This window comes from Stenella coeruleoalba, assembly GCF_951394435.1.
Source record: "Stenella coeruleoalba genome assembly, chromosome: 4".
NCBI classification, from domain to species: Eukaryota; Metazoa; Chordata; class Mammalia; order Artiodactyla; family Delphinidae; genus Stenella; species Stenella coeruleoalba.
The window spans coordinates 62,999,902-63,021,872 of NC_137149.1; the positions used below are offsets into that span (position 1 = coordinate 62,999,902).

The window sequence follows — 21,971 nt, forward strand, 5'->3', positions numbered from 1 at the left end:
AGCCTCAGGGGACTGCCCCAGTGGCCTCAGTCTGTGAAAGGGAGGGGCCTCAATGGCCCTTTGATTCAGCCCAGATCTGGAGGTGGAGGGTGGGGAAGGAGCCGGCCTGTCATTTGACACTCTCTGTTGGGCTTGGCCCTGGGCCTCCTTTCCTATTCAGGCCTCCCTGGAGCCTGCAGGCCTCTCTGAGGATGCCCTGACTTGGCCAGTTGCAGCCATGCCAGAAATTCCTGGCTCCTCGGGAAGTATACCAACCACCCCAAGGGCTCAGTGAATTCCATTCGCTTTGAGAATGCTGCTCTTCATAAAGTTCCTCCTCCTAGCATGCACACACACACACACACACACACACACAGAAACGGACACACAGAGACATACACACCACACAGACATACACACACAGAGAGACATACACACACACACATACACATACATACAGAAGCAGACACAGAAACAGACACACACACAGAGACATACACACACATACACACAGAAACAGACACACACACACAGAGACAGACACATACAGACACACACATACATACACACACATACACACAGAGACACACTCCCCCACACGCACCTTGCCCTGCTTTAATAGGGCATTACCATATGTTTGCTAGTTGATTTTTAAAGTATTTGTTGTTCTTGTTGTTTGCATGAAAAACCTAAGAGAATAGACCAGGAAATTATTAGAACTGATGAAAGAGCTTAACAAGGATAAGAGAAAAATATAGTGTTGTGGTTGTAGCTTTGGATATTGGACAAGTTTGAACTCTGGCTCCACCACTTACCATCTTAGACAATTTACTTAAGCTCTCTGCACTTCTCTGGACTTCAGCTCCCTCATCTACACATAGTTATAATAATAAAACCTTCTTCACAGAGTCATTGTGAGATTTGGATGCATTCCACACATGTAAAGTGCTTAGAACAGTGCCTAGCACGTAGGGAGGGTTATGTGAATGCTCGCTATTATGATAAAAGTCGCTGGCTTTGAGATCAATATACAAAAATTGTTTATATTCAACACACTGCAGCAAATCATTAGAAGATATCATTTTAAAAGGTTGCATTTATATCATTTTAAATAGCATAAAATAAGATGTCTAGGAATAAATCCAACAAATGATGGCATACTTTAAGAAGAAAATTATAAAATTTTATTGAATGTAATTAAAGATAACCCAAATAAGTGGAGAGATACTCCATGTGCATGAAGAGGAAGATTTATTATCTTGAAAACCTTTTTTTTTCCCCATATTAATCTTTAATTCAAAGATATTCCAAACAAAATGTTGAGGGGTACTTTTAGTGTGTATATATATGGAATTTGACAAGCTGATTCTAAATGAAGATTAAAGACCAAATAATTGAGAGGTGGAGTATAAGCAGAGACTGACAGATAGAATAATGAAACAGAATAAAGAGTCCAGAAAGACACTCTGCATTTATGAAAACTTGATACATGGCAAAAGTGGTTTTACAGATCACTTGGAATAGGATGAATTATTCAAAAAACAATGCTGGGGCAATTGGTCTGCCATTAGCAAAAACTCAATTGGATCCCTGCCTTACCCATACTCTGGACTAAAGACTTAAGTGTGAAAAACAAAATAAAGAAGGTGATGGGGCTTCCCAGGTGGCACAGTGGTTAAGAATCTGCCTGCCAACACAAGGGACACGGGTTCAAGCCCTGGCCCGGGAAGATCTCACATGCCGGGGATCAACTAAGCCCGTGCGCCACAACTACTGAGCCTGAGCTCTAGAACCCACAAGCCACAACTACTGAGCCCACATGCCACAACTACTGAAGCCCGCGCGCCTAGAGCCCGTGCTCCGCAACAAGAGAAGCCACGACAATGAGAAGCCTGTGTACCGCAACGAAGAGTAGCCCCTGCTCACCGCAACTAGAGAAAGCCCACGCACAGCAACCAAGAACCATCACAGCCAAAAATAAAATAAATAAATTCATTTTTTTAAAAAAAGAAGAAGACTGTGATGTTTTGGGGTCAAAGAAGAATTTCTTTTTTATTTTCTCTTTCTTTTTTTTTTTTTTTTTTTTTTTTTGCAGTACACGGGCATCTCACTGGTGTGGCCTCTCCCGTTGCGGAGCAGAGGCTCCAGACGTGTAGGTTCAGCGGCCATGGCTCATGGGCGCAGCCGCTCTGTGGCATGTGGGATCTTCCCGGACCGGGGCACGAACCCGTGTCCCCTGCATTGGCAGGCGGACTCTCAACCACTGCGCCACCAGGGAAGCCCTCTCTTTCAGTTTTATTGACATATAATTGACATACAGCAAAGAATTTTTTTTTTTAGAATTTCTTAAACAAGACTTGGAAAGCATAAATCATAAAGGAAAAGATTGATAAATTTGACTGGGTTAAAATTAATTTCTGTTAATATTTTATTATTTTCTGGTTAACCAAGGTAGGTTAATGGTCCCAGCTTTACACTCTCTGCGGGTAACAGAATAATGCAAATACATTGGCGCCCTTTCTACGGTGACTTTGCATTGCCTCCCTACTGTAGAGTAGGCAAAATGCGCACGTCCACACAACTGAGTTTGAGCTTGACCACATGACTTGCTCTGGCCAACAGAATGCAGAATAGCATATATCATGCTCACCTAGAGATGTCAAATGTGCTGGTGTGGTTTACCCTGCCCGCTACCATCTATCACGAGAAGAGCATGCCCTGAATAGCTGCTGGTGTCACTGTCAGATAGGTCAGGGGTTGTCAAACTAGAGCCTGGGGGCCAAATCTGAACTGCTACCTGTTTTTTTTTTTTTTTTTTTTTTTTTTGCGGTACGCGGGCCTCTCACTGTTGTGGCCCCTCCCGTTGCGGAGCACAGGCTCCGGACGCGCAGGCTCAGCGGCCATGGCTCCCGGGCCCAGCCGCTCCGCGGCATGTGGGAATTTCCCAGACCCGGGCACGATCCCGTGTCCCCTGCATCGGCAGGCGGACTCTCAACTACTGCGCCACCAGGGAAGCCCGAGGGTGCTTTTTAATACAACATTATTCTAGCAATAGCTGAGTAGCACATTAACTTAATTAAAATAAAAAAAATTATTTTGGAAGGATGCTGGGGGCTCACAGAGTCAATAACAGGGTGGAGGCATGGAAACAGGCAGGAACTAGGATATTTCTCGAGGATAAGATGCAAAGACTCGCAAGAAGTCTGAAACCAGGTTCTGGAAGGCTGGGATGAAATAGAATTCTTTTCTATTTCTTTGATCCTCCAGTCAAGATTCAAATACCAGGAAGAGAGAATGTAACTGACCTAACTTGGGCCACCTCTCTGCCCATTAATGAAGGAATGCTGGAATCTTGGCCACTGTCTCCCAGACTATGTCCAGTGGGAAGAAAGAATGCCCAAAAGGAAATATTGTACTTTTAAAAAGATGGGTTTGAGGGCTTCCCTGGTGGCACAGTGGTTGAGAGTCCGCCTGCCGATGCAGGGGACACGGGTTCATGCCCTGGTCCGGGAAGATCCCACATGCCGCAGAGCGGCTGGGCCCGTGAGCCACGGCCGGTGAGCCTGCGTGTCCGGAGCCTGTGCTCCGCAACGGGAGAGGCCACAACAGTGAGAGGACTGCGTACCGTAAAAAAAAAAAAAAAAAAAAAAAAAAGATGGGTTTGAAACTGGGCAGCCAGAAACATGAAATGGCCAAGACTCATACTGACCAAGCAAACTTCTGGTTATGCTATTTCTTCCACCGAGGGACTGAAGAAGAGAATACCCACCAGAATTTGTACTTACCTGTCAGTAATGATACTTTTCACAGTAAACTCATGCTTGGTCTTGAGAAAAGGCTATCTAACTGTTACTTGCCAGAACTGTTTTCCTGTGTCTGTGTAGGACCTACTTCTGCATCCCAAGTGACTTCCTGAAGAGGGTCACCTTAGCCACTAGTTGGCCTCCTAGAGGTCTCCTCTGAGGCCACCATTTTCCACCACAGAGACTAGAGGAATAGTCTAGACAGAATAAAGGGAGTAGCAGCAAGCAGTTTGGTTGGTATTAGATTTTACTTTGAAAACCTAGGTAATCAGAATAAGCTTTAGCTCACATAACCAGCTGGGCATAGTTGGAGTAACTCTGTGTTGGGGAATAACTCAAACAGAACTCTGTTTTAGGAAAATTATTTTTTCTAGGGTATATGGGTTGGAGAACAGAAGGGAGCAACAGTCCATGGAGTCTGTCTCTACAGTGTAGTTTTCAAGCTAGAAATATAACCATGGGGAACTTCTTTGAGATGTTTCCTACTCCCCAGAAGTCTTCCATCCAAGGCCAAGGCAAGCCTGACCCTGCTAATCATCAGAGACTAGATGAAGTCAGTCGTGTTCCGGAGTGCATGGTATGTCATCAATAAAGGATTGGGGGTATTTCTACATTGGGGGTCCCAGACTGTGAGCTATGAATCCTCTGGAGATCCTTGGAGCTGTTGCAAGATACCCCAAGTCTATATACACCCCAAACGCAGTCTGAGGCTGGGTAGATAACATATCGTATATGTCTGCACTACTCTTCCCTAAATGTATGTAGAAGTGATTGGATTTAATTCAATGCAAATTCCTTCTCAAGAGTTACTAGAGTCATAATAATAGTTTCTTGTTAGTATAGATGTTTCTCAACCAATAAATATTACTGTCAGAGAGGGGTCTACAAACTAGAAATAATATAGCACCAGTCTCACTGAATTGATGTCAGGTTTAATTGATTAAAGGCCTGCGGGTTTTTAGTGCTTGAAACAGAGTAAATGTTCAGTAAATACCAACCATTATTATAAAGTGAGCTTCATGTTTAAAAGGTGGGAACTACTCATCTCAATAATCTTTAGAACCATTCTTGTGTCACTGAGTTTTAATGGCTTTATGAATTTTATGATAAATCTTGTGAAGGGGAAAGAAATACTTTGAGATCTGTTGATCCTGCTGGTTCTAATTTCGAATGCATGAAATCACTATGGCTATCAGCTGTTCCCAACTCAGGTAGAAGGCATCCTTGGAAAAGAGCCCGTATCTCTTTGATTGACAGCGTGGTGGAGAGAGGCCGAACCCTCCGGGAACTGAAAGCTCAACAGCAACTACTACGATAACCACAAGGTGGCGCTGTGACCCCAAATTTCACACACGGGCATCCGTTCATTTTCCAAGCTTTCTTTCACAGTGCTTCTCAAACCCTACTGAGCGTACGCACAGCTGAGGTCTTGTTAAAATGTAGATTCTAATTCATTAGGTCTGGGATGGAGCCTGAAATCCTACATTTCTAACAAGGTCTCAGGTGATGCCGATGCTGGAGCTTTCAGCATTTCTGCCTTGTCTTGATGTGGGCCGGGAGTAAGAGTTAAGTAGACCCGAAAAGCGGCCCCATTCTACGCCTGTCGGAGGTAGTGGAGAGGAAGAAGAAAGAAAAATGGGAAACAACAAAAGAAAAAGAGGGCAGCTTTCTTTTAACATGCCAGTCCCACGAGCCTCCTGCGGTTCCGTCCTCTGAAGAGTGACTGATGTGGCAGGTGCCCTGGTCAAGGTGAGCCGTAGAGAAGATCAGAAAGGGTTTTCCCGGAACGTTCTTTTTCTGACACGAGGGCTCATTAAATAACTTATTGCGGAACTTAGAAAACACGAAGTGGCCAAATGCTTCAGCACACACTCCATAGCTCCCCCCAAAAGCCAATTCAGGTTTCTAGTAGAATCCGTATAAATAGGCTGAGGGGAGCCAAACTGAGAACTGAAAAGGTGGACTAGCCGGAAGAGACGCCGTGCTGGTGGCGTTGCTCTTGCATGCACAATGGGATCTATTTTAATATCATGATCTTCTGCTTTCCGCCTCCGGAAAGGCCCGTGGGTGGGGAGCAACCAACGAAGTGAAACTGCTTCTAACCCGACTTCCCTGGGGCCCTGGCATTAAGGTTAGATGCACGCTGCAAAATGAGAAGTTGCAGTGCAGCTGGCTCCCGCTGTGCTGCTGCTTCTCTTGGGGTTTTTTTTTTCGGTTTGGTTTTTCCCTTTTAGTGATCTTCGTTTATTATTTGTGGCCTTTTGGGGCCTGAAGCTGGTTTTAAGACAGAGATTTCAAAGTGAAAAACAAATTTCTATCTATTCAGTTTTAATCTATTATATCAGTTCAGTTTAAAGCTTAGCCAGCTTTTTGCTTGTAAAATCTAAGGAAGATGTTAGCTCTCAGTTTTTTTTAAGGTTCTGACGATGGAGTTAATTTCCCCCCTCCATCCTCTCCTGGGCCTCCTTAGGGGGCAAACCTCCCCATCCAATTTGCATAAAATATGCAGCAGGGCGTCCTACCAGAACCCAAACTGGGAAGAAAAGTTTTGCTGTTTGGATGATGTTCACTCCTCTACGTTTACATGCATAAATTGCTATGAATAACTGGGGGGGGGGGTGGATGGTGTTTTGGGGGGTCGCAAAGGAGGGGTGGGAAGGAGCATGGACAGGGGAAGGTAGGAGGCGCCGTTTCGCACTCCTTCCTTCCTGGGCTGGTTCAGAGCTCCCGGGAAGGGATTTCCCAGGAATGGATTTCATGAGAGACTCGGTGAGACTCTGGATCCCAGCATAGAAGCTTTGAAATGCTGCGATGTTGACAGCCAGTTTTGAGGAAAGAGGTTTCGTTGTTGTTGTTGTTGTTGTTTTCGGTACGCGGGCCTCTCACTGTTGTGGCCCCTCCCGTTGCGGAGCACAGGCTCCGGACGCGCAGGCTCAGCGGCCATGGCTCACGGGCCCAGCTGCTCCGCGGCGTGTGGGATCCTCCCGGACCGGGGCACGACCCCGTGTTCCCTGCATCGGCAGGCGGACTTCCAACCACTGCGCCACCGGGGAAGCCTCTCGTTGTTGTTTTTATCTCGTGTAGCACATGTAGTTCAGCTATTTGTTTTGATTACATAAACCACATACTTGGCTTGGGGGAGCCGATTTCCTGAACTTTTTAAAGAATAAAATGTTTTAAAATTCTAATTTGAACTTGTTATATAAATTGTAAAGGCTAAGAAATATGACACAATTTTATGGTCTTTGCACAATTATGAATCCTGAAACAATCTTGTACAAAAACTGGAAAGGGAAACAGCAAAGGACCAAAAATTACTTTTGCCCAATAGGCTAGTTATTCACAATTTTGCCTTCATAATTTATTATTAAGCATCAAAAGATCTAGTGATTTTTCTTCACTTTCACTTTTCAGAAAAATGAATATTTGACAATATATTTGACAATGGGAAGAAATTTAGATGTTATAAAAGTTATAGAAAAATGTCACCAGTAATTATTTTGATTATACATACTTATGGTACTTTTTAAAATTTTTTATTTATTTTATTATTTATTTTTGGCAGTGTTGGGTCTTCGTTGCTGCACGTGGGCTTTCTCTAGTTGCGGCAAACGGGAGCTACTCTTCGTTGCAGTGCGGGGGCTTTTCATTGCTGTGGTTTCTCTTGTTGCGGAGCACGGGCTCTACATGCGTGGGCTTCAGTAGTTGTAGCGCATGGGCTCAGTAGTTGTGGCTCACGGGCTCTAGAGCACAGGCTCAGTAGTTGTGGCGCACAGGCTTAGTTGCTCTGCGGCATGTGGGATCTGCCCAGACCAGGGCTCAAACTTGTGCACCCTGCACTGGCAGGCGGATTCTTAACCACAGCACCAGCAGAGAAGTCCCCTTTATGGTACTATTTTTATTGGAATGAAAATGCGGTGTTTTCCTCTTTCCTTAGTGTCTCTTTAATTAGGAAGTTTTCTGAGGTTGTGTATATAGCCACAGTCACTTTTTATTTTCAAACGTTGACTGGTACTTTATAGATTTGGTAGTTTTTTGTTTTTGCGGTATGCGGGTCTCTCACTGTTGTGGCCTCTCCCGTTACGGAGCACAGGCTCCGGACACGCAGGCCCAGCGGCCATGGCTCACGGGCCCAGCCGCTCCGCGGCACGTGGGATCTTCCCGGACCGTGGCACGAACCCGTGTCCCCTGCTTCGGCAGGCGGACTCTCAACCACTGCGCCACCAGGGAAGCCCTATTTGGTAGTTTTATAGTGTATATTTATGTGCACCCAAATCAATAAGTTTGTTTTTGAAGATTTATCTATTTCTGTAACAGAGTCATTTAATATGACATAAGATTTTAAATTATTAGTCACTTTTAGATAAACTGGAAGCACCAATAGGATTGTCTTACATTTCCTAATTTTTTTTTATTGAAGCATGATTCACATTTAACATTACATTAGTTTCAGGTGTACAATATAATGATTAGCTATTTGTATCTATTGCAAAATGATCATTACAATAAGTCTAATTAACATCTGTAACACCATAATAACATTTGTAACACCATACATAGTTACAAATTTTTTTCTTGTGATGAGAACTTTTAAGATCTTCACTTGTAGCCACTTTCAGATATGCTGTACAGTATTATTAACTATAGTTACCATGCTGTATGTTACATCCCCATGACTTATAAATAACTAGAAATTTGTACCTTTTGACCCCCTTCACTCATTTCACCCACACCTCTACCCCTGCCTCTGGCAACCAGCAAATCTCTTCTCTGTATCTATGAGCTTGTTTTTTTGGTTTTGGTCTTGTTTTTGTTTTAGATTCCATATATAAGTGAGATCATGTAGTATTTGTCTTTATCTGTCTGACTTACTTCACTTAGTATAAAGTCTTCAAGGTCTACCCATGTTGTCACAAATGGCAAGATTTTTTTTATGGCTAAATAATAGTCCATTGTTTATATACCACATTTTCTTTATTCATTCAGTATCCATGGACCCTTAGGTTAGTTCCATATTTTGACTATTGTAAACAGCTGAAATAAACACATATTCTTTTAAAATTAGTGGGGGGTTTTTTCTTCCAATAAATACACAGGTATGAAATTGCTGGATCATATGGTAGTTCTCTTTTTAATTTTTTGAAAAAACTCCCTGCTGTTTTTCATAGTGGCTGTACCAATTTACATTTCCAACAACAGTGCACAAGGGCTCCTTTACCTCCACATCCTTGCCAACAATTGTGATTTCTTGTCTTTTTGATGACGGCCGTTCTAACAGGTGTGAGGTGGTATCTCGTTGTGGTTTTGACTGCATTTCCCCGATGATTAGTGATGTTGAGCCCATTGACTTGGTGAGACTCTGAATCCTAGCGTTGCGGCTATGGGATGCTGAGATGGCGACACCCAGTTCTGAGGAGAGAGATATTGAACCCACCACGCTATGGAGCTCAGCATGGCTTCTCACCTCAAGATGAGTGGATTTGGGATTCTTGGGGGAAAGCACCCTTAGCATGAACATTAGCACCATCAAGAAGGCACTTTGTTCAGCGAGGTCAATAGTGCAAGACGCCTTCAAGGACCTTGCCAGGCCCCAGTCTAGCTACCTGAGATAGCTGGAGTGGTATCAGATGGTGAGAGCGGCTGACAGTGTGGGATATGAGCACACACAAGGCTCCTTGGGACCAAGAATACGGGGTCATTGACGTTGATGAGCCTTCTTTGTAGCCGCAGGCAGTGAAGACTGGAAGCACTTGGGTTACACACCAAATCATGCTAATTGCTCTTATGCAACAAGATCCCTCCATCTGCGAACAGGGTCTAGCAGGAACAGTAGTTAGTTTCCAAGGTCTTGGGAGGCAGCCTAGCAGAAAAGATATGAAAGCAGGCTCTGTAATCAGACCACCTTGAATTTCTGTCATTTACTAGCCGTGAAACCTTAACTTTTTGGTACCTTGGGTACTTTGTCTATTATATGAGAATAATAATAAAATTGAATTCACAGGTCTATGAGAATTAACAGGTAAAGTTCATAACAGCCTTAGAACAGTGACAGGCACATATAAACCCCAAGAAGGGTCAGGTTTGTATTGTTACACAGTAGGCCAGGATACTTCAAACAGCATCATGGAGACTGATTCACCTCTTTTCTAGAAATAAAAGAACCAGGAGGAGGTTGAGGGCTGATGGGTCTCTGGATCTCCTCAGGGCTAGTGAGTCTAGGAATTAAAAGAAGGCATTGGTCCTAATGACAATGAGAGCTAACCTGGTAGAGATTCTTCCAGCATATGTCTCTGGTCTATTTTTTTCCCAGGGCCAAAGGTACTGTTTCCAGGAAGCCAAACTCTTCAGGGCCTTAGGACTAGAGAGTTCCTGGGCACAACTAAGGCTGTAACGTCCTCCATGGGGAGAACGTAAGTTAATAATGTGGTACCTTCACCCATCGTGACATAAAATAAGAGAGGCCTCTTCTTCTTTCAGTTTTTTATGAAAACCATAGGAGGAACTTCCCATAACCTTAATATCATGGTACTAGAATTTTCCTGTTCGAAACTTTCAGATCCATCAGTCTTAGCGCTGAATTTCACCACATCCCCATTAGCACTCGAGGCAAAAACTGTCCTGCTGCCAGTGACTTACTTTGAAACTGAAATAAGTCATTGTGCCACCAAGAAATAAGAAGCAATGTATGTTCTGGCTGCATAAGCCACGATATTCTCCTTCCCAGAGCTGCCTCTAGGGTGTGCAGGGCGGCAGGAAAATTCTTTTTGCAGAGCTCCTAATTTTTATACTTATTATATAAATAACCGGATTTTAAAATGTTTCACAAGGTACAGACCTATGTGAAGTATAGTGGCTTTTTCATGGAGATGGATAGAGAAGAGTTACTTGTCCATTATCCATTGTCCATTGTGCATTGGAAGATTCTTTGTAGGGTCCAAGCACCATCTCGCCCTGTTCAAATCCAGGAACCATCTCTTCAGGCATTTTATTGTCCAATGTACTGTTCCTGGTTCATTTCCACCAAAAAACCCCCCCAAAACGTAGCAATGCTGTAATTAACCACACAAACCACATGGCTCTTCGGAACCTGTTTCCATTAAACAGTATAGATCTTCTTGCCTCTGCAGTTCCCTGATAGCCTGTCTGTAATGATGGTTTTATTATTACTCATGTCACTGCATCTGTCCACGATGCCTTACAGTGACTCAAAGCTGGGTGCTGTGCCTCACTGATGCAAGTCTTCCCCAGAGCATGTAGGAAAACATAAACTGATATTTGTTTTCTGGTCCTGTTTAGTCTAACATTCAGAATTTTATGGTGGAGACATAGAATAAGGCATATTCCAGTCGTGTCTTCTCTTGGACTCTTGAGGTGGTGATCACTGCCTCCCTAGAATGGGAGCTCTTTCAGTGTTGACTGAAAACACACCATCGCCAGTGGGGAGGGTAGTGAGGGGTCCATGCAAGAAGAGAGAGGCTCAGTTCCACTCCCACAACATATGTCCTTCCCTTATGAACATGGCTTACGACAGGGAGAGCATGATGTCGCCATGTCAGTGGGAGGTGAGAGAGCACATTGACCGGAAAGCCCATTGGCGTTCAGTCTTGAAAGCCATCCTCCAAGGACTACCTAATACATGGCACAGAGCTGCAGCAATGGTGGTTATCACCCGGGATGCTGGGGGCTGGGGGATGAAGCGGGCAGCATCTGCTGTCACACCTGCCACAGGTACTGAAGACAGGAGGTGGCACCACAATCAAATCACAGATGGACACAGGCCCACACGGCTGGCTCAAGCCCAAGGGTTGGTGGTAGACTGTTGGTAGCCCAGACCCCCGACGTCATCTTGTGGTCGATATGAGAGTCACCCCAAATCAGCACGTGTGCACCATTCTGGTGGCCCAATCTTGGGTGACCCCACGCTGTTTCAGCCAGCAGAAGTGATCTTCTTGCCAGACTGTCCGCCTCAAATGGAGGCCCACCCACCAGTCTCTGAGAGGACCCCACAGGTGCGAGATCCAGAGCTCCGTAGGATACCTGGTTGGCCTCATGTGCAAGGCAGAGGGTCAGGAAGTACCTTGAAGGGTCATGTGAAGACCAGGATCCATGTGGGTCTGGATGTGGGCTGGGGACATCCTGCTTGGAGGACACCGTCAGGCCTGGCCATACCAGGGCTTAAGAATGTACCCGTCATTAAAGACATGCTACCAGGGAACTACAGAAGCAAGAAGACCTATCAGAAAATTCAAGGAAGTCTCTCCCAAGACCTGGGGGTGGGGGAGAGGGGAAGGGGTCTGAGGAGTGGGCCATAGCAGAGGCTTTATTGGCCCAGAACTTCCCCTTCTCCTCTTGAAAAGCTGATACGGCAACAAGAAGAGGGGCACTGATGGGGGTTGTGGGGGGACCATAAAACCCATTTGTGGGGATTCATATAATCTGCAGACTCTGAAATTCAAGGGCTGTCCACAGCAAGCCCCTGAGATGAAGCGGATCCCAACAGGAGGAAGTAAAGAGAAGAGCCAAAGGTGGGGGGCAGAGGGAGACGACCCAGGGTCGGCTGGTCCCAGAAAGTGTAAGCAAAATATACTTATTGAAGGTGAAGAAGGCTCCCTGCTGAGTAAACCTATGTGCCTGATGTACAACAAGGGCTGACACTGAAGTGGGTGGCCTTGGCTGCCCTGCTGGACCTGAGAAGAGCAGAGGCGGCCAATCAACAAAGTGTCTACAGACAAACTATATTTCCTTTGGAAAATCCTTGGAGAGTAGCCATGTGCCAAGCACTGTCCTGGGCAGAGGTGGAAACAACATCTGTGAGCAAAACAGACAAAATCTCTGCTCTAAAGGAGTTTGCATTCTAGTGGGGGAAGTTGGAATAAGCCAAATAAATAGAAAAATGATAATGGAGGGCTGAGATCAGTACCAGCTTCACACAGGTGAAAAACGGAGCTAAGGGACCATGGGAAGTTTCCCCAGCAGAGTACCAGTGGTGAAGTTGTCCTCACAACCTCCAGGGGAAACCGGGATCCCAATTATTCTTCATCCTTTATACAAAGAACACGTTCTGGCTTGTGGACAAAGGGTGGCTAATCTGAGAAGCTGCCTCCGGTCATAAGTTACTGATAGAACAAGATCGTTGTTTTAGGAATGTGAATCAGGTTGCAAATGCAGGACGCCCTGGTGAGTAGGGAGAGACTGCAGATAGAATCTAGATCTCAAATAATTGTGGGGAAGATTTAGGGGTTGTCCAGCTGCTAAAATTAGAAGTCGCTGAGAACTAAGCCTAATGTGTTATTTTTTTTAAATTATAATAAAATGTCTATTTAAAAAACTGTATTACTAAACTGAAGACTGGAATAACTGCCATGAATAACCCAATCCTGACAACTTTAGGGCTGATGTTATCCTCTTTGTTTGTTCCAAGTTAATTAATCTGTAAAGGTAAGAGTCTCACACTAATTCATGCAAGATCGACAAAGTCTTCATACAGTGTCTGTCTGACTCTTTCCGAAGCCGTGAATCACACTAATATCAGCAGCCCGGCTGCTGGGAGCCTGGGAGGAGAGGTGTTCTCCTAATCCTCTGCCATCTCTCCACTGAGGTTCCCTCGGGCTTCCCCTTCTACCAGACAGACCAAGGCTTGCCAGGAAGGAAGAAGAGAGACACTCAGCCTCAGGGCTGCTGAACTCGAGCTCCTCAGAGCAGACTGGCCATTGACCAAATGGAAGTACAACCTGGCTTCTAGATTGACACCAGCCTTCTCCCTACACTCTCAGGCTGACCTTCTCGAGTCCACTTTTTTTAATGGCTACTAGTGTGAGGAATTCGTACGACCACAAACTATAAGGAAATACAGTAGATGCCGAGCCCAATTTTAGCCTGCTTAGATTGGTTTTATTAGCTTGAATGAGCTGAAACAGATATTTTTGTAAGTCAAGAACAATCAAATATTGGCAAATTCACCTGATTGAAGCTGTACTCAGGAATCCGTCAATTCTGGGTTCTCAGTCTTCTCTTCCTTTCACCTATGCCTGCTCTTCCTCTTCAGGTTCTCAGAATTTGCCTTCAAATTCCACTCTCTATCCTGAAGCCAGTTGAGTCCCTACTAAGTTCCTCTAGCTAACCCAATGTCCATTCCATAAACATTCATTGAGCATCTTTTCTGAACCATGGACTGAGCAAACTGCCGCTGATACAAGGGCAGAGGGAAGTCTGTCCTCACCTTTGAGGAGTTCATAGAAGAGTAAGAAAGGGATGTTTTTTAAAGATATATCATCAGTTTGGTGATGAAAATATGTCCCAAGTGTTGTAGAGAATAGAGGAACATCATGCTTGGGGGAAGAAATGAGGAAAGTTTCAAAGAAGAGTCGACATTTGGATTGCACCTGAAGGATATGTAAGATTTCCTAAACGAACTAAGTCAGGAAAGGTATCACAGGCAGACATGATGCCAAGTTCTAGAGTCTGGGGGCATGAAAGGAGATGAGTGTTCTGGGAAAGGGCCAATAATTTGATAGGGTTCAATGATGGGTTGCAAGGGTGCAAGAGGTGATTGGTGTCAGATCTTAAAGGCATTTCCTTCCTTTATCATGTGGGTGAGCCAATAGGGAAAGAACATGTTTGTTCTTGATGTTTGTTTTTGAAATATAACTTTGCAAAATTCAAGAGAGCTTGTTTTCTTTCAATGAACTGTGAGGCTAGAAGGGACGATCAAACAACATGAGTAGGATGTGTAGGCTTTTAACATTATCTTTATTGTTTTCTCTGCTTGCAAAAGAAGTATAGATTCATTCTAAGCAACTCCAACATTACAGAAATATACAACGTAGAAACCAAATGCTTCCTGTAATCCAAACTTCCAGACCCTAACCACTGTTACCACACCAATGTACAGGTATATATTCCTTTAGACTCCTATTTCAATGTATAAACCAAGATCTAACTTTCTCCATACCAGAAAATATAGAGCTACCTCATTTTTTAATGGCTGTGTAATATTCTGTTACATTAATGTACTATAATTTGTTAGATCAATCCTTATTTTGTGGACATTTGAGCTGTTTTTAATTTTTCATGATTACAAACAATGCCAGGATGAATACCTTCTTTACATAAACCTTTGCAAATTGCATTTCTATAGGATACATTCTTAGAGCTCCTTCAAGGAACTGACATGAAGGAATGATAGTTTTTCATTTTAATAGATATTGCCAAATTGCCATGATAAAGGTTGTGTCAATTTATATCCTAACAGTATATTCAGGTCCCGATTTCCCTAGGGGTGGGTGGGACTCTATAGGCAGTCTGTTCTTATCAGAGAGATTGCAGAACCTCGAGACTCTTCATTCAGTTCTGTGAATGTCTGCAGTTCACACATCTCTCTGGTTTCTAATAAATTAACACGAATAGCAGCTCGAAGGTTTGCCCAAAAAAGGCCACACTTACGCCTGTCCTTGGGCCATTCCAAGTATGCTTTATTTTCCATGAGAGTTTTCAGCTTAGGATACCTGGGAGGAATACAGTAGAGCGGAATGGGTTCCAGTAGGATAAGCATTATGTAATCAGAACTTTCACGGAAGAGATTGTGGTGGGCAAAGTAGCGTTCATAATGACACCACTCCGTCTGGACAAAGTTGGGAGACAAAACAAAGATGCACTTGTAACTTTTCTCAATGCAGTTTATGGTATCTTCAGTAATGCTCTTGCCAGGGTCAGAGTTTCCCTCATGAAGGCAAATCAGGACAGAACTATCTTCTTTCTCTATATTGGGAATCAATTCATACTTCACCCAGGCAGAATCATGTTCACTGTATGAAATAAACACATGGAATTGGATATTTCTCTTGAGCTGTTCTTGGCTGGTCTTCCTAACCCTGTGCCATGTCTGTGTCCATTGACCTAGCATCCTGAGATACCAGGGCAGATCAAAGTGGAGGCAGCAGAAGGCCACAGCCGTCCCCAGAACTAGCATGATAACCACAATGGTAACAATCAACAAAGCTGCGTTGCAAGATATTTCAGGAAGACGAACATCCTTTAACTGAGTCCCCTTTAGATTCAAAGGGTATTCACAGATGTATGAATCTGACCACCCAACCATCATGCCCTCTGAGTATTTTTCAAGCTGAATAAAATCTCTTAATTCACAAGTACATCGGAATGGATTTCTTCCTACATTTAGAGTCTTAACTTCCTGGCAGCTCTGGAAAAACTCCAGAGATGGGCTGAGAATTAAGTTCATTTCAACGTTCAGAACTGAGAGTCTTCTGAAATGACTGCACCCAGGAAGATCAGTTAGAAAATTAAATGCAAGATTTAACTCTCGCAAGGATGTCAGGTGAATAATGTCTTTAGGGACAGTTTGAATTTTGTTATTATTCAAGTCAAGTATTTGAATATTTCTGGGCAAGCACCTGAAAACAGAATCAGCAAATTTGTTGGACGACAAGTTCATGGTGATCAAGGTTTCTGGCCACAAGCAATTTTCATCATTTTCATGTTGTAACAGATTTTCGCTCAGATCTAAGTGCCTCAAGGATGTGTTGCCGGCAAAGCAACTCACCAAGGAAAGTGTCTCCAATTTATTGTCCTTCAGAATGAGAGTTTTCAAATGAGGCAGTTGGATAGATGTTTTAAACACGTCATCTGTTAAGATATTGTTAGCAAAATTTAAATATTGGAATCTTGTAGGATAGCTAGGGAACAGCATATGAGGCATTTGCGCATCTGATATCGTCAGGTTTTCTATATCCATTTTGGTAAAAAGCAAGTAGACTCTCTCCTGTGGGATATTAAAAATTCTGAAATGTACATTCTCCAATTTTATAGTTCTCATTACAGTATTCGAGTAGTCAAATGAATTGTGGTCAAGATAAACCTTACCTCCGAAAGTCACATGTTGAATCTGGAAGTATTCTACTGACGTATGCCAAACAAATTGGAAGATAAGCAGAAGATCATCCCAGAGTAAATCAACTTTATTAAGTAACAGAATGGATGTCTTGGCATTCTCTAAAATAAGATTTTGCTGAGTTTCGTAACTTGCAAATTGGCTTTTGCCATCTATATTCGTAATTTCTAATATTTTTGAAGTCTTCATTCCATCACGCAAAAGAACCCAGAAATTTGTGTTCATTGGTAAAACAATGTGAAGTTTTGTTGTGTTTAGGATGGGCAGGCTACCTTCTTCATAATGAGAAAGAGTTCTCAGTCCTAAGAAGACAGTATTTAGATGCAAGTGAGCAATTTTCTGGAAATCTGATTTTTGTATTTTTGCCCCACTCAAACCTAGGATTTCCAGGTGTGACATGTTGCCAGTCTCCTCGCAGGTAGGCACGGTGTCAAAGTCATTGAAGGACAGATCTAAATGTCTGAGACCTGCCAGCGAGAACCAAGTTACACTCTTCAGTCTGTTGTAAGACACATCTAAATAGCTTAACTCCTTGTTGAATTCAAAGGTCTTGATATCCAGCTCTTGGATTCTGTTATGGCATAGAATCAAAACTTTCAGTTTAGAGAGGGAATGAAAATCTGAACGCTGGAGTTGAAAAAGGAGGTTGTAGGACAAATCCAGTACGGTTGTGGTTGGGGTCAAGTCTTCAGGAACCTTTCTTAAAGACGCGTTTGAGCAGTTGGTGGTCAATTCTGTTTCTTCTGGCAGCTTTGAAGCCCCACTATGCACTGACGTAACAATACTACAAAATACGTAAATGCTTCTGATCTGTTTCATTGTAATTCTGAGGATTTTATCACTGATTCACCTCAGATGACTTTTTTCACACATCACCTCATATGAATGAGGAAGATGAGTTCAAATCCTGGAAAGACAACATATAATGTTAAGTGGTTATGTGATTTGTTAAACCCTGTAGGATTTTTTTTTTTTAATGCCAACATCTGACTGTATTCACCAAGAATCTGGATTAGGGTTCCAACCCATTTATTGAGTCTTTGACTTGATCTCAGAGCTTGGCTTATAGATTTCCAAGCCAGGTACTGTGTCACACCCCCATCACTGAGGCAAGTCAGGATTCCCAGAAGGGAGATAGATATATAATAGCTGGCAGAAGTTCCTCTCACCCAGTTCAAATTAGGAACTGCGTTGCTAGGTCATATTCAACACCCCCCTGCCACATCCTCTTTTGATAGCCTGAAAGCTTTAAGAAAATGAAAAGAAATTTTTAAAAATGAAGATTTTTTTAGAGCAGTTTAAGATTCACAGCAACATTGAAAGGAAGGTACAGAGATTTTCCATATCCCTCCTGCCTCCACACATGCACAGTCTCCCCCATTATCAACACACACACTGGAGTGGTGCATTTGTTACAACGGATGGACCTACATTGACTCCTCATAATCATGCAAAGTCCATAGTTTATGCTATCATTCACTCTTGGTGTTGTACATTCTAAGGGTTTGGATACATTATGGATACATGATGACGTGTATTCATCATTATGGTGTCATACAGAGTATTTTCATTTCCCTAAAAATCCTCTATGCCAATTCATCCTCCGCCCACCCCACAACCGCTGGCAATCACGTGTCTTTTTTTTTTTTTTAATAAATTTATTTATTTATTTTTGGCTGTGTTGGGTCTTCGTTTCTGTGCGAGGGCTTTCTCTAGTTGTGGCAAGCGGGGGCCACTCTTCATCGTGGTGCGCGGGCCTCTCACTATCGCCGCCTCTCTTGTTGCGGAGCACAGGCTTCAGACGCGCAGGCTCAGTAGTTGTGGCTCACGGGCCCAGTTGCTCCGCGGCATGTGGGATCTTCCCGGACCAGGGCTCGAACCCGTGTCCGCTGCATTGGCAGGCAGACTCTCAACCACTGCGCCACCAGGGAAGCCCAACCACTTGTCTTTTTATTGTCTCCATTGTTTTGCCTTTTCTAGAATGACATATAGTTGGAATCATACAGTATGTTCCTTTTTCAGATTGGCTCCTTTCTCATAGTAATATGCACTTAGGTTTCTTCCATGTCTTTGCATGGCTTGATCGTTCATTTCTTTTTAGCACTGAATAATATTTCATTGTCTGGATGTACCCCAGTTTATCCATTCACCTACTGAAGGACATCTTGGTTGCTTCCAAGTTTTAGCAATTATGAATAAAGCTGCTATAAATATCTGTGTACAGGTTTTTGTGTGGACATAAGTTCTCAGTGAAAGTAATTCTTCATCACTGAATGCTGTGGGCCCCTGAATTAATGCCATGAAGTTTTTCTTCAACTTTGTATTTGTGAACATAGAGAGTCTCTTGAGTGAATATCTGACTTTCAATAACACTTAGCCATGTGTATAGAAAGTCCAAAACACGGAAATAAACATGATGGTTCCTGTCCTTGTGCCTCCATATGTCTTTAGGTTGGTGGCAAAAGCAATCTGGATCACTGCCAAATAGGGATAATGATAGAAACAATTTCCACTTCTTGAAGCGTTTTGAGGTGCTAAGAGATATACTAAACACTTCACGTATATTATCTCACTTATCCATCACAAAACTCTGGGAGAGAAGTACTATTACCCACATTTTATAGATGAAGAAACTCATGGATGCAGAATTCTGAGGATTTTGAGAGAAGAACCAGGCTTCAAGTGTTTGATTAGACACAGAACAGAGGTGGTTGGAGAACTAAGAATTTCATATTATTATTCAAGATATTTATTGAGTACCTACTCTGCCAGGCACTTTTTCTAGCCACTGAGGATATAACAGTGAATAGAACAGATAGAATTTCTCTTCTGACTCAGCTTATATTCTAGTAAGGGGTAAGAAAGGAGAGACTATACACAAAATAATAAATTTATCTGTTAGGTGGTGATCAGGGCTAGAAAGAAAGTAACTAAATGAGGGGACCTGAGGGTGACTGGGGAGTGATATTTTGTACAGAATGGTCTAAAAAGGCCTCACAGGACCTTCATGCAAAGATCTAAGGGGAGTGAGGAAGTGAGCCACTTGTTGTCTGGGGATAGAGTATTCTGGAGAGAGAGAGCAGGTACAAGTTCAGAGACCTGATGGCGGGGGGACATGTTTGGAAAATGTGAGGAATGACTTGTGGAATTGGGGGAGGTGGATTCAAGACGTCAGACCTTGTAAGGATTGGGGATTTTCCTCTGACTGAAATAAGAAACCAGTACAGGACGTAGAGTAGAGGAGTGGCAGATTCTGACGTACATCTTAATGAGTCCTCTGCTTGTCTGTTGGAAATGACTGGAAGGGCACAAACCTGGCAGGGAAGAGCCCCGGGACACTATGGAATAATTCATGCAAGAAAGAAGGTTGAGAGGGAGGTGGTGAGAAGTGGTTAGATTCTACTATTAAATTAGTAAATTCTTCGACTTTACGTCCTCCTACACCAGGAACTCTGAAAACACAAGGGAAGGTAACTAGCAGTGGTGAGAGTTTTCCTGCTTCTACTTGCATGTGTTTAATACTCATGGACCCTCAGTCTCCCTCAGACTGGTCACTCCCATAGACAAGCAGGAGGAACAAGAGACAAACTCACGGTGTAGTGAGACTTCTCTGTACTGTTCATGCTGTCCCGTTGTTCTGAGAAGCTGTGTGTGTGTGTGTGTGTGTGTGTGTGTGTGTGTGTTGTGTGTGTGTGTGTATGCACCCATGCAGGGATGGTGGGGAGAAAAACTGGCAGAGCTAACACAAAAGGATTCCTGGCATATTACCTGCTCTCATCTGGATTTTTCTTTCTCTAGAACCTGTCTGGTTTTATTGTTGTGGTTGTTCTTGTTGAAGTGAAGGAATTCTAGAAAACATGTTGATATTTCCTAAGATAACTTACAAATGAAAATACTTTATAAAATTGTTTCATAGAAAATAGGAAAAGGGAAACAGAAATGTCATGTCAAGCATCCTGTGACGTGAGTGTGAAAAGAGAATGTTTATTTTTGATACTCCTTGTCCATTGTGCCCTCAGTGGAAGAGGACCATGAAAGGCACTGGTTGGGGGTGGGGCTGAGGAGGGGCGGGCCCAGAACTGACCTTTCACTTTTCCACTGAGATAGTCCCTCCATGTTTGTTTCCTCCAGTCCATCCCATGCAGCCCTTTCTTGGTCATCTCCTTTTTCTGTAACATTTAATATACCATCCAATGATCAAAATAAGAACAAATACCAACATAAAAAAAAAGTCTCGGGCTTCCCTGGTGGAGCAGTGGTTGAGAGTCCGCCTGCCGATGCAGGGGACGTGGGTTCGTGCCCCGGTCCGGGAAGATCCCACATGCCGCGGAGCGGCTGGGCCCGTGAACCATGGCCGCTGAGCCTGCGCGTCCGGAGCCTGTGCTCCGCAAGGGGAGAGGCCACAGCAGTGAGAGGCCCGCGTACCGGGAAAAAAAAAAAAAAAGAGTCTCTGTGATATAACTTTATGTCCATGGTTATTTTCCAGATTTTAGGAATCGAGCAAAATAAATTAGTTGCCAATACCATAATTTTAATCCATATATTCAGCATGTCTAGTAGCATCTCCACGCCATATTGACTCTCATGCAAATGAGGCAGTGGCCACCTGATATCTTTTTGGATAACAACTACCATTCACTGACTTTCTGTAGATTGATTCCTACAACCACCACCTTGTAAGGTAGGTGCTATCACTGTTCAGCCTTTACAGGTAGACAAGGTGGCTCTCAGAGAGGCCCTGTAACCGCCTCACAGTCACAACTTAACCCATGGTGAGTGCAGAGCCTGGGCTCTTAGCCACTCTGCTATCTTGTCTCTCTAGGGTGAGTCAAGATAAATCTGTTTTCAAAATACACTATAATACATTAATCAATGAAATTATAGCTCACTACATCATACTGAGTCTTTAACGTTTCCTTATACACAGTTCAAGGAACCCAGTGAATAAGTCTGCAAGTGCCACCCAGCTTAGGTTTTAGGTCAGTTACTTACAAGGATTGGCATGGATTGAGCCGTTATGTAGAGCACTGTCTTGTTGAAGCCACTGTATTTTGGGGTCGCTTGTTATAGCACCCTGCCTATGTCCTACCTAATGTACTATTGCACTTAGAATGAAATCCAGACTCCCAATACTGGATTGTAACGTCTCCCAGGAGCTGGTCTTGCTTCCTTCTGGGATCTCGTTTCACATAACTCTTCTCCTGACCCTCTGCACTCCAATCATACTGCCCCTCTCTTTGGTCCTTGGCCACATCATGCTTGCCCCAACTTCAGGGCCTTTA

At 43.5% G+C, this 21,971-nt stretch overlaps 1 protein-coding gene and 1 long non-coding RNA gene across 2 annotated transcripts in view; one reads left to right on the plus strand and one right to left on the minus strand.

Moving 5' to 3' along the window:
* The first annotated feature begins 5,471 nt into the window (after positions 1-5,471).
* The window catches only part of LOC307185677, a 50,969-nt gene continuing 34,469 nt past the window's right edge, over positions 5,472-21,971 (plus strand). The window contains exon 1 of the long non-coding RNA XR_013828140.1: positions 5,472-5,531. This is a non-coding gene — a long non-coding RNA (uncharacterized lncRNA). The remainder of the gene's footprint in view (positions 5,532-21,971) is intronic.
* Positions 15,073-17,508, minus strand: TLR10 (toll like receptor 10; the record flags this gene model as incomplete). Its single annotated transcript, XM_079920073.1, has 1 exon — positions 15,073-17,508. The coding sequence occupies one exon, from the start codon at positions 17,506-17,508 to the stop codon at positions 15,073-15,075; it is 2,436 nt and encodes an 811-aa protein (XP_079776199.1).